The sequence below is a fragment of the Balaenoptera ricei genome, chromosome X, assembly GCF_028023285.1.
Source record: "Balaenoptera ricei isolate mBalRic1 chromosome X, mBalRic1.hap2, whole genome shotgun sequence".
Lineage (NCBI taxonomy): Eukaryota > Metazoa > Chordata > Mammalia > Artiodactyla > Balaenopteridae > Balaenoptera > Balaenoptera ricei.
The window spans coordinates 18,226,994-18,245,297 of record NC_082660.1 but is presented as its reverse complement, the minus strand read 5'-3'; the positions used below and the strand labels follow the sequence as shown (position 1 = coordinate 18,245,297).

General features: G+C 34.6%; 1 protein-coding gene across 4 annotated transcripts in view; it reads right to left on the bottom strand.

Annotated features, from left to right (window-relative positions):
* The window catches only part of CNKSR2 (connector enhancer of kinase suppressor of Ras 2), a 263,595-nt gene that overhangs the window by 145,533 nt on the left and 99,758 nt on the right, over positions 1 to 18,304 (bottom strand). For all 4 annotated transcript variants that reach the window (XM_059911674.1, XM_059911675.1, XM_059911672.1 and 1 more), the window contains exon 5: positions 14,503 to 14,544. In XM_059911674.1, the coding sequence (XP_059767657.1) occupies positions 14,503 to 14,544 (42 nt within the window). The remainder of the gene's footprint in view (positions 1 to 14,502; positions 14,545 to 18,304) is intronic.

Genomic DNA, 18,304 nt, shown 5'->3' with positions numbered 1-18,304 from the left:
GAATAATAGATTTAATGTATGTTACATCCATAATAGTATGGTTAAGACTGAGACATGGTAAAATCATGAAGAAAGTAGAACATAAGTGAATGAAGCTTGGAATATATTGTTCTAAAATGTTCTGGCCCTTGGATGCTTCACAGACTCTCATTTACTTACTGAAGCCTGGTTGTCCAACATTGGAGGTTGTTTTGTTTTTGTTTTCTTGCCTTTACTGTAGGAGGAGCTACAATTTTGCAGCACTCAAGGTGTCACTTTGTATTCATCTCCAACATGTTACATTTGTTCTTTGACCACTGCATTACTCCACTGTAAGGGAGACAGTCCCCTCCTTCTGGTCAGGACTCTTTATTTGCTGCATTCTGTACATGGTCCATGGCCTCAGTCTTTGCTGGGCTCAGCTTCCTCACCCCACAGAAACTGCCAGGCTAAATTTCTCCCCCTTCTTGCAGTCCTGCTCTTTGCTTCTCATGGCTGCACTTTTATTGTGGCTATCAGCTCCTAAGGACAGACAGTGGACAGCATGCAAAGCACGTGGGCTTGGTATGAAGAGACGTAGGCAATCATCACACTGCCAGTTACTTGCTGTGTGTCTGTGAGCAAGTTATTTTATATCCTTGAGGTTCAGTTTACACATGTAGAAAATGGGGTAATAAAGATTACTTTATATGGTTTACATGACTAATCAGGATAATGTATTAAAAAAAAAAGTCTGATATGGCTCCTATCCAAAGAAGACACCAAATAAACTCTTATTCTCCCCTGTTGCTTTCCATAAGCTCAAAGGGCTCAGCTCTTACTCATGGGATGAATTATGTCATATTCTTAATGCCATGGCCTTGCTGACCATCTTACAATGACCAGTAATCACACTGCATGGTCATGATGGAGAGTTCACATCTCTTCACTCTCTCTGATATTCAAGTTTCAGCGCTCTCAGGAGATACAATGAAGGTATTTACCCTTCATTCAAGAGCTGCTAAGCAAAGTGCCAACAGGAAGACCACCTCTCAGAAATAGGGAACCTTACAGGGCCAGCCTCATGGGCATGTGACCTGTGCACAAGGGCCTGCATTTATCATTATGCTTTGCTGGTGCCATTTTGGAATTCTTAATTGTTTTTGAACAAGGGGCTCCATATTTTCATTTTGCACTCCCATATTATATAGCCCATCCTGGGACCCCAGTCTCTGTGTGTGTGTGTGGGTTTTTTTTAAAATTTCTCTTGAAAATATTCATCAGCGGCCACGGGGGCAAAGACAGAATGGCAGCACTTTACAAAAACTGGCTACAGTTCAAATTGCTACTGTTTGGCAGGAAGAAAAACAATTTGGGGCAGATTTAAATCTTTTAACTATTCCTTTCCTTCCATATGTGGTTTCATCTTCATTCTTATTTTCTCTTTATCTCAAGGGGGTGGAAAACAATGCTAATGTGAAGGGTTTCTATATAGGATACTTAAATTGCATGATAATCTGAAAATTAGTAAATCAGTATGCTAAAAAGAACGCTCTGTGGTTTCTACAAACTGAAGCATATTTCAAAAGAGTCCAACGCATAAATAAATAGGAAGGTAATGGATATACAAAAATGGCTCAACACGCGTGCATTACAACATTCAGGGCCTCATATGACACGCTGGTAATGAGCAATAGTAGCTCTCCTATTCAAGCACTGGAAGCACTTAAAAGTGGAGTAGAAGGAAGAAAGGCAGAAATACTACATTGTAGGTGTTTTTACAAAAAAAAAAAACCAATTAAATCTACTGTATTAAGTTGCAAATCATTTTTTCAGATTTCTCTTCTTGAGTAATTTTGTTTGCCAAATGCCTGCAATGTGCTAAGTCTGCCAGGAATACGAAAGATGAGCAAAACACTGACTTTACCAGCAAAGCCATCAGGATTTAACAGATTAAAGATTTTGGAAAAAATAATAGAAAGACTTAGAAAAGAAACTCCATTAGAACCTTGCTGCCTGTTTTAGAGACAATGTACTAGAACTTTTATACTGTAGCAATTTGGCACTTGGCTAAATAAGCCAATTAGAAGGGGTATAAAATGGCCTGGCTTTAAATGCTAATTCTATACTCATTACTGTATCATACATCAAGCCACTGCAGGAAACCACATTAAGGGTACTACAGCAAAGTTCCAGGGAAGTTATTTATTTTTATTTATTTATTTACTTATTTATTGAACTTGAAGTAGGGTTTAGAACTTCCTTTTCTTTTTTTATACAATTTTTAAGGGTTACTTTCCACTTACAGTTATTACAGAACGTTGGCTATATTCCCCCTGTTGTACAATACATCCTTGAGCCTATCTTACACCCAATAGTTTGTACCTCTCACTTCCCTACCCCTATACTGCCCCTCCCTCCTCCACTGGTAACCACTACTTTGTTCCATATATCTGTGAGTCGGCTTCTTTTTTGTTATATTCACTAGTGCGAATGAAAAATGTTGCCTGCCATATCAGCATAAAAAGGATGCTGAGGCCACCAAGCCAACAGCCACTACTGCTGCCCCCCAGCAATGAGCCCTGAGGGAACTCAGAATGGAGACAAATGGGCTGCCCACTACCAAGCCCTCAGCCACTGCAGCCATCCTCAAAGGTGCACCCTGAGGTGACTCGGGATGGGAAAGAACAAGATACTGGCCTAAGGTGCATATCAAAGGAATGATTTCAATGAGCCCAGGCTCTTGCATCTTCCCGTACATAGAAAAGTACTAAATTCATTAACTTGAGATGTCTGGTTTTCTTTAATTAACATGATATTTTGATGTTCCCACTACCTGGTCTTTGTTGCAAAAACCCATGCATATACTGGCCCCTCCCTTACCTCTTCGGGGCAGTCCCTCAGAGCTATCTGAGAGGCTGCCTCTAGGGCTTGAGTCCTCAGAAAGTCCACCAAATAAAACACAATTCTCAGCTTTTAGATTGTGCATTTTTTTCAGCTGACACTAGTTTGTTGTATTCTTTAGATTCCACATATAAGTGACATCGTACAGTATTTGTCTTTCTCTGTCCAACTTATTTCATTTAGCACAATGCCTTCCACATCCTTATAAAAAGTGAATTTTTTCCTTCAGTGAATTTGTGGTATTATGTTGTTTTAAAACACAGTATTATCTATTGCTACCTAATAGTCCAAAAAAAGAAATTAACTATAATATAGCAAGAAAAATGTATCCTTTATTATTAAAAGTTAACATTAACATTATAGAGCACCTACCATGTGTCCCGCACAACGCTAAATACTTCATTATTTCATGTATCCTTTTAACAACTTCCTGAAGTAGGTAGTATTATAGCCAGTTTAGCAGATGAGAAAGCAAGGCTAAATAAATAGACAAAGGTCATTGCCTTGGCAAAAAAAAAAAAACACAACTTGAATTCTTAATCATTATGCTTACCATCTCTTACTTCGATCCTTAAATCTCCATTTGTTTCTGATCAATTTCATTTTTGTATTGTTTAAAAGCTATGTCAGTATTAAATGGATGTTGTATTAACATGTTTAAACTACACAGTATAATGAAATATAAGGTGAGCCTGCAAGTGTTCTTGCAATTTAGAATGCAGTTTACATAAGGACTAGTAGATCTGAGACTATGAAAGACACAGCTCTCTGGGAAAACTTGAAATTTTAACAGCAAAAGGACAACTCTTTCCTAGCAAGAAGATAACTGGTAACCACTTGTATAAAGGGGATTCTTCTGCTATTTTTGCAATATAAATACCAAAGGATTTTAAATTCTATTTATCTTTAGTTCTAAAAGCAGAAGGAAATTTTTAAATTTTAAATTAAAGCCTAGTAAATAATATGTCTTTAGTAAAGTTAAAGGGAACATAAAATGGCAATGAGTATTATAACTGATCCTCTGGATTCTGTTTATACTACCCAAAATGGTGACAAAGGATTTGTGACTGAATAGCAGTTAACAGAGAGGGCTAGCTGTGACTTAAGAAACTTTTAAAACAGAAGAGTGTCATGGGCTGGATTTAATGGTATTGTCTTTTTTTTTCTCTCCAGTTGTTTACATTAATTTCAAATATGAATTAATATAATTATAGAGCATATTCTCAGGAAGAAATGGGACGTTTTCATACTCTGTTCTGTATACATACTATATTTTATATAGGTTTGCATATAGTGTATGGCTGGTTCACTCAAATCTAAAAGTTCTTAAGGGGAAAAAAGATCTGAACATAGCACGTTTAGTATAAAATAAACAGCGGTTTTTAAAAAGTCATAAAAGCAACATTTTAGTCATCGTGAAGATTCGAAAAACAGCAACCCTACATTAATATACTAACCAATTAGCAGATAGCATTATTTCATTATCTCTGAACAGCATTCTTTCATTATCACTGAATTTATTAGATACTTTTTAGATTAATATGTGAAGTTTTAGCTTTTGTATTTTAAAAAGGAAATGTAGAAAGCATTCTAAGTACAAACAATAGTGAAAAGCTAAGGAGTAGGTAAGAAGTCTTAAGTTAGCCTCTTAGCCTCAGAGGACACTCAGCCAGACATGACTGAGCTACTTAAAGTATTTTTATTTATGTTTTTCTAAATAAGTGGAATACTGGCTATTCTTCTGAGTATACTGGAGGAAATGAATGGAAATATGTTTAGATTTAAAAATCAGACATTCATTTGACGTAGGAAAGAACCTCAGGTTCATAAGCTTAACAAAAGGTTTTACAAAAGGAAATTTCTACTTTCAGATATACACATACATAAAAGGGACAAGAGTATAAAACCAAGATAAACTGAGGAAATAATAAACAGATGAATATGCATTTTAAGATGGCAAGAATGATGTGAAAGCTACAATTTAAGTATAGCTTAAATAATCCAGGTTTCTTATCAGTAACATGGAAAACAGTAACAAAAGTTTAATTTTGATAAATAGTGTATACATATTAAAATAGTTATTGATATAAATAATAGTTCAATTAAAATAGTCTAGAGGACAGAGCATATTTTTATTTTATTGTTTGGTTTATATATTAGTATAATTCAGTATTATAAATCATGCAACTCTGTGCCAACTGAGCATGATATTTGCATCATATTTGGTGAACAAGAGAGGCTTTGTTTTTATAAAATAGTGCAAATTTATTCCATATTAAACAGTGAGAACTCTAAATTATATAAGCCTCATTCAGAAATACAGTATTTGTAGTACTTGCCAGATCTCTGTTGAGCTAGCAATTTTGCATTTCTCATTATAATGGTACCCTAAACCTACTGTATAGCAACAGGGAGCTCCACTCAATGTTCTATTATAACCTAAATGGGAAAAAGAATAGATAAATGTATAACTGAATCACTTTGCTGTACATCTGAAACTAACACAACATTGTAAATCAACCATACTATAACATAAAATAAAAATTTTAAAAAAAGACACAAGAGTGAACAATCACAGGTAAATTTGAAAGAGTAAAATTCATAAAGAGAATTTAAATTGATATTAAAAAGTATTAATCTACATACATATTCCCCAACACAGGAAGAATTTATTGCTCATGTGAGTAAAGAGAATTGAATAGAAACAATTTTTTAAACTTAAAAAACTAATACAACAGAATAAAATTTCAACTTTAAACCCATGTAAAAATTATATTTGTATACAGCAAAGATTAAAGAGTTTCCAATAGCTTCAGAAAGCAACTGTATTTGCAAATAAATAATAAAGGTCATATGAACTTTGTTCCAACAAGGCCTGGAAAACTCTGCAATCCCTTTAGGTTTCAAACTCTGATGGTGGGGAAAAAACATAACAAAACAATTAGCAAAATGGAAAGAAATCACCACCACCACTGCTTCATTAAGCCATTCATTCATTCAACAATCACTGAGTATCTGCTCCATGATTCAAATGCCACTGCTATGCTCAAGGATTTCTCAACCTGGGACAGTGTTTCCGGTGATGTATTTGGCTTTGTCCTTAACATCACTGACATTAACCATGCTGTCCTTGTGTTCCTGATCACAGAAAAGAAGCAATAACACTTTAAAATAATAGTCATCTAAGAATGATGAAGTCAGTACCAAACAGTGAGAGAACATCAGTCCCAAATGTGCACCTACATTGATGAGCAAGAAGTGGACCCATGACACTTCCAACTTACAACTACTTTCCTGAGACATCCTGGTCTGAATTTAATAAAGCTGGGACAAGAGCCTCCATTGCTCCTCTGATTTCTGATAGGGAAACAGTCAGCTGGAAACCAGAACTGGATCTGGGAAAGTCTCCACCCTATTTGCCTGCTCTCTCAGGGGCAGGAAGCAGAGCCAGGCAGGCTTGCAGGGAGTCCCCAGACAGATGAGAGGAGTACTCACTCGTGGGCACACTACTTTCCAGGCTCAAGATTAACAAGGGTCTGGACATATTAGTGGCTCGAATAAGATGTAGGTTATTAGGAAGATAATTTCATTTTACTTTAGATTCAAACAGCAAGAGTGAAGCTGTTCATTATGATTGGATGAGCTTCTGGAAAATCCAGGCACCATATATACAGCTTGCGGGCAAATAGGGGAAAAACAGCAGAGACCTGGGAGCAATGTCTTTACATATAGTAGAGAAATTCAAAGTTGCCATATATGATTTTATGGAGAAAAGAGCTAATTGCATTGTACCAGCTATTAGTTTACTGGTTGTCAGCTCCAAATTCACCCTTCAGTGTCTGCTCTATGATGATAGGCAGGTCTCTTCAAATATTTCTACTTCACATTAAGGACAATGTTAAGTTTGTGCCAGTAGAGGGTGCTGGAGGGATACTGCAGGGAGAAGGAGGCTTCTCTTCCCTTTGGGCAGTGTTTTGCTTTTTCTTGCTTCTGCTACAACGTCCATCAGTGACACATGTGTGTGGGGACATCCGTGATGCTCAGACTATGCAGTCCCTCAGTGACCTCACAGCGTCAGCCTGGGCTCAGTGACCATCATCCTGTGGCCCTCTCAGCCTCATACCCACGGCAGCACCCCACTCTCTCTGTGAGCTCTCCTACCAGCATCACTTGCCTGTATCCTGGAAGGTTGTTTCCTGCTTGTCTGGACCAGCTCTGGTTTAGGCAACTCAGTGAAGCCGCAACCTGACTGTTCTAATGATTTCTGACCCTCAGTGTGGGGGAAGGTGTCCACCTCAAGCTGTTCTTCCTTGGGTACTCTCCCCCAGTCCTAGGGCATGCTTTTAGAGTCTCTTTACATCTATATCGGTACTCTTCTATCGCAGTTTAGTTTAGATTAAACTTCCCTTGTTTAAGTTACCATGTGATATCCATCTCCAGACTGATTCAATTACCTTTTTGAAGAAATCTTTACATTTACAGTGACAATAACTATAGTTTTAAAAAATCCATAGTGTCTTTGATCACATAAAGAATGGTCTTAGATTAAGATAGTCCTTCAATCTCTCTCTTTTATGTGGTCATACTGTTTTCTACTGATCTTGTGAGTTAGTCACCAAAGATTTATGGCATTTAGACCTTTGAAATCACAGACACTCCAATCCCCCAGCGTAATCAGAAAGGCTAATTTAGTCTGTTCACAGCTAGTAAGTGCCAGAATGGGGTCAGGACACAAAATCTTTTTAACTCTCAAATTGCTGCTCTTTCTATTACATTACTCAGCCTCACTTGACTCAACAACTAAAATGAATACTCTTTGAGAGCGAGGATTGTACACTCAGAGTCAATCTGAATATGAAAGCATTTTACAATGCAAAATGTTTTCAGCAAATGTGATATTAGCAAAAACATCCATAATATACCAACTTACATACTGTCTATCCAAATCATAAAGACACAGTGAAAACAGATTATTTTGATTTTTTTATGTGTGGTTACATTCCCATTAGTATATACACATTTTTTTTTTTTGTCCCATAAAAGACAAACATCTTCTAACTCCATCATATTCTATCTGGATGCCTTCATTCCTGTACAAGACAACAGTTGTGGAGAACTTAATTTACAGTTAAAAAATTTATAAAGCACCAAACTGCCAAAACCTGAAGATAATCTAATACGACACTCACGAAATCAATGCCTATTTCAGTAATAGAGTTAGCGTGCTTCTTTAGATTGACCACAAAGACAGTGAAGGGGGCCAAAATAGAAGGGTCACATTAACTTTCAAAATAAAGAAGCATCCTAATGCTTTCTATCTACAAAACTCAGTATTAGAATTCATGTTTTAATGAGACTGACCATAATTTGTATGTTCAAATGCTACAGTTACAACCAAAATGTCAACCATACAAAAACATTCAGTTTGCAATGGCCCAAGATCACAGCTTTAAGAGAAGAGTCTATAATTGGCAAAGCTGCCATTTCAGCTTCAGGGACCAATATAAGATTATTTTTATAAAGTAATTAGACCACCACTGTTTTCAAGAAATCTCTAAAGATAAAATATTAATATGATGACTTTTATTTTATTATGGGGCATGCTGCTGCCCTAGTACTTACATCTGCAAGGTTTTGGGAGATTAGAAGAGGGAAACTATGCTTACATAAATGATATGATATAGATGGTGGGGCAAAGTCTAAAATGACCTTTTAATTTTCTCCTCCAGGCTCTTCTCTTAACCTAACTGTTGGTTCTATGCGGTTTTAGCCATTTCTAGTCTAGATAGCAGAGAAGGAACAATAATCTCAGCCCAAATGGAGCTTATGAGTAAAGAACGCATACACTTATAGGAAGGAAAAAAGTACATACAAAATTTTCATGAAATAAAACAAATAGTTAACAAGCCAAAATAAGCCTAATTCATGATCAAACCTAAATAAGTAATGAAAAAAAATAGCTTGGAGAGAAAAGAGAGGAGAGAGAAGAGAGAGCATTCATGAAAATACCCTGTAAACTGTAAAGTACTATACAACGAAAAGATAGTGTTAACACTAAAATAATAAAATAGGCATTTACTTCATTTGTTCCTCTCATTATCTTTATAAAAACGATGAGGGTAAAATGCTAGCACAAAGCAAGTGCCATATACAAGATCACACTGTTGGTTAATGTAAAAGGTGTATTTGAGTTCAGTACAATCTGATTTAAACAATGTGACTTTAATGATCAATGCCTGGCCTGGGATTTCCATGAGCTTATCAAAGCTGACAAGTGTTCGCGGTTCACCAGCGAGAGCAGCAGAGCTGTGACAAGCAGAATAAGTCTGCTAAAGCACAAGGTCTGAAATGGCTTCTCAGGAATGCTTCTCTCTCCAGATTCAAAGATTGCAGTGAAAGGTGGGAGTAAGGAGAAAGTAGGGTACAGAACTGAAGAGAACTCCAGATTCCCTGCATCTGATTTCCTGTATAAAACAAGGATCTGTGCAGAGCAAAAACAGATGGGCTCCAGCATGCCAGGGAACGCGTAATCAGCGACAAAGCCTAACTGAGAAGGAAATATCAAATCAAGAGAGGTGAAATATATTCCTCTTTATCATCAGGTGACAAGCACTCAGATATATAGTACATTGATATCTGCATTTCCTTTCGTCCTTTATGGTCACACTCTGCCATCTGTTCCATTATATTTAACGGCAAGTTCCAAGGAAACCCAAGCTGTCCAGTCTCCTTTTATTCATTCTCACATTTCATATTAATAGACATCTCTGTCTACCACTGAAACCAACCAACCCTCTTTTCTACCCAGCTTTTTGGTCCTCAGAGTCTACTACTTTCTCATAAACAACTCTCTCCAATTTTAAAGATAAAAAAGCTGAACAGGAAATGTAACCTATGGATTGTCCAAGCTTCTTTTGACTATTTCACTATGCAGAGAATAAAACTACCCATTCAAGGCCATCAGGATTATAAACATAATGAATATTTACTTTTATAAAGAAAAATTATAAAAGTAACATAAACTAACTGAAGAAACTTGGGAGGACACTTGAAATGAACAAACAAAAAAAATCAGCTATCATCTTACCAAATAAACACAGTAAATATTAATATAGAATATTTTCTTTTTCAATTTTCAATGGTGATTTATTCTGTGTTTATAATGCTTTGAATCTGGTTTTTACTTATCATTTAGAATGTTCCCATTAATATTGTCACAAAATATTTTTGGTATATTCATAAATTTATTTATGGATAATTTATTCATAAATCATATATTCACAAATACAACTTCAAATAGTATGAATATTTAATCCTGTGAATGCACCATAGTTTACTGAAGCATTAACCTATTATTGCCTATTTTTCATTATTACATATAATTCTGCTATAAACTCTTTCTACAGAAAACGTTATTGCGTTTTAGAATTTATTTTTAGACTAGATTCCCAAGATAGTATAGGAATATGGACTCTGGGGCCAGACCAACTGAGTCACTTGGCAAAAGTCATCTAACCTCTTTATGCTTCCATTTCCTCATCTGTAAAATGGAGATGACAGTAATAATACCTACCTCATAAGGTTATTATGAGGACCAAATGAGTTAGTTTATACCGAGCATTTAAAATAGTGCCTAAGGCATATGTTAAACACTACATAAATGTTAGTACAGTATTAATGTTTTTGAGCCTTGAAATTGACTAAAACTTAAAAAGGTTTTATGAACATACATGCCTAGCAAGACGGTGTGTCCATTCTAATTTCATCAGATTCTCACCAGCATTTGGATATTTTTAGTGTGTGGTAGTGTGTGTATGTGTGTGTGTATTTGTGTTTATGAATCGATAGGTGAAAATTTGTATTTCATTAGTTTTACAGGAAATCCTTGTTTTCTGAGGATAACTGCCACTGGAAAGTAACGGTAGTCTTCGTGGTTTAATTTAGAAATACAGAGCTTGTCTCTTTAAAAAATAAATAAATTCAATGATATTTGCATTATATTTTTGATTTATCATTAAAAACCCTCATTTAAAAAATAGTAGTTAGAACTCATATACTTTTTTATTCCTCTCCATCTATTATAGACTCAAAGTTTGTATCCCCCCCCCAAATTCATATGCTGAAACCTAATCCCCAGTGTGATGGTATCTGGAAGTGGAGCCTTTGAGAGGTAATTGGGTCATGAGTTTGGAGCCTTCTTGAATGGGATTAGAGTCATTATAAAAGAAACCCCACAGAGCTCCCCTTGCCTCTTCCACCATGTGAAGACCCTCTATGAATCAGGGAACAGGCCCTCACTAGACACCAAATCTACTGGTGCCCTGATCTTGGACTGCCTAGCCTCCAGAAGAGTGAAAAATGTTTGTTGTTTAAGCCACCCAGTCTATTGTATTTTTGTTAAAGCAGCAGGAATGAACTAAGACACCATCTCATCTGGTTTTGTTGTTCACCTTCAGGCCTTTGCTACCACAACCTTCCTATCCTGGAATTCAACTTTTGTTTCATTTATTTGGTAAACATATTCAAGTATACTTTTCAAAATGGTCCTTTAGTGATCTTGCTGATCTAAAAAATATCTTTTTATTACTTTCACTTATGAATGATAATTTAGTTAGATATAAACAGTTTTGCTTCAAAGGCTTATGGATTTTGTTCCATTGTCTTCTGGCAGTTAGGGTTTCAGAGTAAATATGTGAATACACTCTAAAATTTGTTTCTTTGAAGTCAAAACCTCACATCTCTCTCTTGCCACTGGTTGAATGAATGTAAAGTTGCTTCTTGCCATAGAAATTGTAAAATGTTACAGAAAATATCTTGAAATTGTTCTTTTTTTAAATTGAAGTGTAGTTGATTTACAATGATGTGTTAGTTTCAGGTGTACAGCAAAGTGATTCAGCTATACACACATTTATATCTTTTTTTTTTCAGATTCTTTTCCCTTATAGGTTATTACAAAATATTGAGTATAGTTCCCTGTGCTATACAGGAGGTCCTTGTTGGTTATCTATTTTATATACAGTAGTGTGTATATGTTAATCCCAAACTCCTAATTTATCCTTCCCCCCACCTTTCCCCTTTGGTAACCATAAGTTTGTTTTCTATGTCTGTGGTTCTATTTATGTTTTGTATATAAGTTCATTTGTGTTGAAACTGTTATCTTTCCAACACATTTTCTGACTTTGTTGAGTAATCCAAATTTCCCTACTTCTATTTCTAAATTATTCTATTATATCTGTTTCCTATTACTTTCTTTCTTAGAAACTAACAATTAATTGAAGGTGGGTTAACCATAATCTATACTCTATAGCTATTATCTTCTCTCATTTTTTATCTTTTCATTAATTTACTAAATATCTGAGCATCATTAAAGTTTATCTTGTGTCTCACTGTTTCAATTTTCTTCAATATCCAGTCTGCTTTTTGCTGCTTTCAGCATGGTTTAATTTCTTTTTCCATGTTCTGAGTTTTAGAGACTGTTTTCTTAGTCCATATTATGCTCAGTTTATAGTGGCCTTACCTTCTTTATAGTACGGTATTCTATTTTAAATAAAACAATGTTCTTTTAGTTCTCATTGAGAACATTAAATAGATGTTCTTAATAAACTTACTTCATGGGGAAAGATTTTCTTCTAATATATGAGAGAATACTTCCTCTTCTCTTTCCCATTCTTTTTCTTTACTCAACTTTAAATAGAGATCTATGTCAGGAAAAGACACACCTCACAACTTTTCTGAGCTATCTCAGTTTGCCCAGGTATTGAAGAACACTCTGATGCTTGTATTGCCTCTGGAATTCCTAGGATAGAGCAGGTTTTCATAAGTGATAAGTTCTCCTTCCTCTTGACAAATGCCTCCCTTACCCTCCAGACAAAATAAAGATATTGGGTCTGGTCTGAGGCGGTTTATGTTCTAGTGCATATCTCAAGCTACTGTAATCTCTACTAGGTTATATGAGTACACATACTCACGTTACATATTAAGAACAAAGTCTCTTACAAATATTGAATCATTATGTTGTATACCTGGAACTAACATAATTTTATCTCAGTAATTTTTTTTTAATTGTTAAAATTTACCTTAAAAAAAGAGCAAAAGCTCAAAAAATGTTAAATCACTTGACTAAGGTCACTGAGATAGAAAGTAATAGAACTAGGATTCAGACACAGATTTTTAGACTCCAAGTGATTTCTTCTATATTACAGGAAACCTAGAAAAAGACTTTTCCGAAAATTTTGTTTTAAAGAAAGTATTCCATTGTAAAGTTAACTATGCTTCAAAAATAAATAGATAAATAAATAAAAATAAAGTATCCCAGTATTACATGCCAAGTGGAATACTATACTATTTTATTATTTTTAAAAAATAATTCTTACTGTGAGAAAAGTAATATACAAGTATACAACCTTCTAGTGAAGGCTGGGCCATCCTTGCATAAAAAGGCCAGGAAGGGCAGTGGAATAATAATATGAAAATACAAGTGCTTTCTGAGCTGAATTGATTGGTTAATGCCATCCACTGTCTCAATCATTATCAGACAAGATCTTTAAATTCTCACTAGCTGAAACGCAAAATTGCCGAAGTAAATATATTGCATTCATTTCTAAACCTCTTCAATGTTATTTATGTTGTCACTCATCTCTAATAGAGGTGAAGTTATTAGGGCAGATGAGCATCAACCACGAAACGGATTAACAAAGAAAAGCAGCAGCAAGGGCTTCCCTGGTGGCGCAGTGGTTAAGAATCTGCCTGCCAATGCAGGGGACACGGGTTCGAGCCCTGGTCCGGGAACATCCCACATGCTGTGAAGCAACTAAGCCTGTGCACCACTACTGAGCCTGTGCTCTAGGGCCTGCGAGCCGCAACTACTGAGCCCGCATGCCACAACTACTGAAGCCCGCGCGCCTAGAGCCTGTGCTCCGCAACAAGAGAAGCCACCACAATGAGAAGCCCGTGCGCCTCAACGAAGAGTAGCCTCTGCTCGTCACAACTAGAGAAAGCCCGTGCGCAGCAGTGAAGACCCAATGCAGCCAAAAGTAAATAAATACAATAAATAAATTTATTTAAAAAAAAAGAAAAGCAGCAAACTTCATTAAGAAGAAAGAAGATGCCTTTCTACAAAGTATAATGTACTCATACTCAGTATTTCTAGTAGTAAAATAAAATACATGCAAAGTCATGAACTGATTCAATAAATATGGCCAAGCTAAAATTTAGAAGGTTGGTGAACACAGAATCAGAGTAAAGGCAGTTTGATTATTTTATGAAGTACTTCATCCAAATGACAACAGAGGTAAATTATCTCTGTTATACAACCAAATACTTTTCTCTGATCTCTTTTTGTCACAGGTCAAGAGTGAAAAATTCTTATTTCAAATTTCCTTTTCTCTAGATTCTTTATTTTATTTCATTTTAACCTTGCTACATACTACAATCTTAAAGTACTGTGTCACATTTTTCTATTAAGTTACAATAGAATGGTTATAACTAATATAACCTGTTATGTTTTGATTTTTTTGTACTTTTCCTATAAAATATACAGGGCTCACTTTTTTATAGGCTGAAGCTTTTTACTTAATAGCTAGTTAAACAAAGGAATACATATTTTGTAATGAAGGTGAAAATAAATCCAAGTATACTTACCACATGAAGAATTTTATTCTCTGTTTCATATACAGTACAATCCTAAAAAAAAGAAACATATACATTAATTTTAAAAAATCAAGCATTCCTTTTAACTAATATATTCACATTGGTTAGCTCTGATGGTCAGTTACAGGGATATTTTAATTTTTGCTTAACTGTGTTTTCTAATTTTACTAATTTTAAACACACATAATAAAGGACAATATACATTGAATAGATATAAAAACAAATATTGGAAAAATTACTATAATCATTTCCTGTCTAAACTTTTACACGTGATAAATGTATTTTGTTGAAATATTTCCAACATTTCAAATACTGATTTGTCTTTTTATCTGCAATTGCTAGACTTACAATAAGCAGTAATATAGCAAAATGATCTTTGCTTAGAAACTTCGTGTTTCTATGGTTCAGTTTACTCAAGGAATTTATAAAATGGGCATGATATTATAAGTAAACCAATAAGGATGTGTGAGAATCAAATGAGGAAATGAAATAAATGGTTTAGCACTATCTGGCATACAGTAAATGATAAATACATTTTAACTATGAATTATTGTTGCTCTGTATCATTTAAAATTTTTAAACTAATTAGTTTTATGTTAAAATATAAAGTTAACAAGTTATTATTTGGCTATCTAACTTTGAAAAAAATATCCATATTCCACAATACTGCATATTTCGAGGAATGAGAATCCACGCCACTTTTTCCCCTGAATTTAATTTTGACAAAAAGGAATCTTACTCAACATAGCTTTTGGTAATGCCATTTCACCACAATACCTTGTCAGAAGAAGTACATATTCTTATTGGGCCAAAATTTTTAAAGTTAAATTTGGGCTAATTCATTTCACAAACTAATAGAAATACTTAAGGATTGGGCCTTGCCATTCTGTGCCAAAGGAGAAGTTTGTTACAAACACCATCATATCTGTGTCTATATACTCATATAAAGTCAACTCTTAATAATTAACTATGAGTTATGTGTACAGAGGAGCCAAGGTGTAGATAAAACATTTATATTTGGAAAGTGCATTTGTACTTACATCTGAATTTGGAAGAGTCCAATTTTACAGAATTAACTTCAAACACAATTACATTGGGAAGAGACGATTTGGGAAAAGCTGGGAAGTTGCCCAGTTTCCCCATGCTGCCTCTACAGCTAGCTTCAGCTGTAATGGATGCAAGTTTCATTAATTACCTACCTTCCTAGAATCGGAGGATATGATTAAATGTTCAAACTTCAAAGGGATTCTTCTCAAGGAAAAAAGTAAATATGATCTAAATGAATATTCTGCTAGTGATAGAATAATCACACAGAGTAACTATTTCAAGTCTCTTTAAAATATACTCTACTTGTACATCCCTAGTATGATATAAGAAAAAGAACTGTTAACCAAAATCTTATACTATTTTCAGTAACCATATTGTTGGTAGTAGTGTTGTTATTCCGTTACTGTTTTGTTGAAACTGTTGTGTGTGTTTTACAGGATGAAGCAATTGAACAATTATATGACAGTATCATTCTATCACTCTTGGTGACATTGGTAAGTAATTTTAGCATGGGAGAAAGCAGATACATATATAAGAAGTTAGGTAAAAACCTTAGAGTCTCTTGATGTATTATGTATGTATGTATGCTTCTCTTAGTTCTGTCCACTGAAAAAGCGTAGAAACAATGACCAATTTAGTAATAAATGAACTCCCCACAATTGGTGGTCTTCAAATACCATTTCCCAAGCCTTCTTGGAAAATGGCTAATACCAGATCTGGGATAGGAACTGTACAAGAGGAGCACGGATTATACTGTGACACAAGATAGAAAGAAGCTATTAAAGACTACGAGGATTGTGTCAGTAGGACTCAGAAGCCAACATGAAGACATTCTCACTGGCCAGAGATGGAGCAATTCGAGCATCTAAAAGGATAACTGTAATGGATGGAAACAGTAAATATTACTAAATATTAAGTATATTAATATGTTTGAAGCTAAATTTTAAATATACTAAATGTATCTAAATATATTTAGTAACAGTTTAATAATATTGAATATATTAAACCAATTGGATAATGTATAATAGATGTACTTCTCTTGATTCAGCAAATATTAATCATCTGTGTTAAGGATGTAAGGATGAATAAAACATGGCTTAGAGAAGTGCAGTTTAAGGAGATAGGCATTCACACAAATAAGTTAAAATATGTAGAATTCTACAGTCTTCATGCAGTTTTAAGTTTTAATAACTTTAGAAGTATAAATGCCATGAAGTTACACAAATCAACATATGAAAGGTCAATTATTTAAAATTTAAAAATATTAATATATTTCTTATTAAAATTCAACAAAACCACTGTGTTGGGCTATACATTGTGCAAGTCAAATTTCAAACTTTGTAAAAACTTTCATCAGCTGCTCCTCCTCAGTGACTAAAAGGATTACATTTGTGATCCTGGCCTTAGTATTATTCAAAGAATGAAGTACTGATGCATACTTGACAATTTTGAGATGACCCCACAAGATAAAGTCTAAGGGAGCTACATCAGGTGACTAAGGTGGCCGAGTATTTCCATGGGTCTAAAAAACTGTCACACACAAATATTAAAATTAAAAACTTACCATTTGAAATAAAACTAAATGATTGTAAAAGAAATTGAAATAATTAAAATTCAAATGATGTTTGTACCATATTTATATATGTGAAGTTATTAAAGTTTAAATATGCACTAAGACTTTTGGGACACCAATAATTACTATAATAAAGGCAGGATCATGGGGCTGGGGAAACAGAGGAGGAAACAACTTTAACTTTGCCTTAAAATAAAATCAGGAAAGGTGGCTTTTAATTGGGTCTTAGAAAAAGTACGTCTTTTAGGCAAAGAAAATAAAGGCATTACTGCAAAAGCAATGAAAGTACACCCAAACACAGTTAAGCTATTGCAGTGATTTTTCAGATTTTACTTCTGTATACATGTGAGAATCACTTAGGGAGTGGGTTAAAATGCTGATCCCCAGGTCCATCCCCAGAAATAGAGATTCAGTAGATCTGGAGTACGGGTCCTCAAGATGATTTTGATAAAGATAATATTTTGAGAAACACGTATTCTATTTTATAGGATATCATGTGATAGAAGAATACCAAACCAAATCAAACCAAAAATGATTAAATATATAGAATCCATAAAACAGTAAACTGATTTAAAAACAGTTATCTGCTAGCTCACTCTAAACAGTTCTCAGCTTCTCAGAGCTTTGTGTTTTGGTTACACGTTCCCCCAATTTATTGATTGGTTTTTCTTTTTTCCTGCTAGTAAACTTATTTCTCTTTAAATAGCTTACTACTTTGAATGCTGCTTCTACTTGTCTGTATCTCTACCTTCTTTCAGCCAGAATGCCTCTTCATTATTGAAAACCAAAGGCTTTCACAAAGGTTGAGACACAGCATAATAAAAACAAAACAATAAAGCAGAACAACACAAAAAGCACATATTAACCTGCTGCTTTATATTATGGAGAAGAACAGAAACTAAATTACTATGTTCTATTTAGTTAAGCTATAATTTCTTGGAGTTCATTTTATCATGCTAAATATTTAAACAGCCCTAGGTACTTTGAGGGAGTCATCTTATCAGTAAGTTATTTTATTTCCATCAAATTGTGATTTTAAAGTATTTGCTTCTGAAGTGTGGGTTTTGTTACCACTTAGGGCCAAATCTTTTCCCAAAAGGTCATACCCCAAGTTTTAAAAATAAAATCGCACTGCATATAGAGAAATCTCCATTTTATGAACTTATTCATACT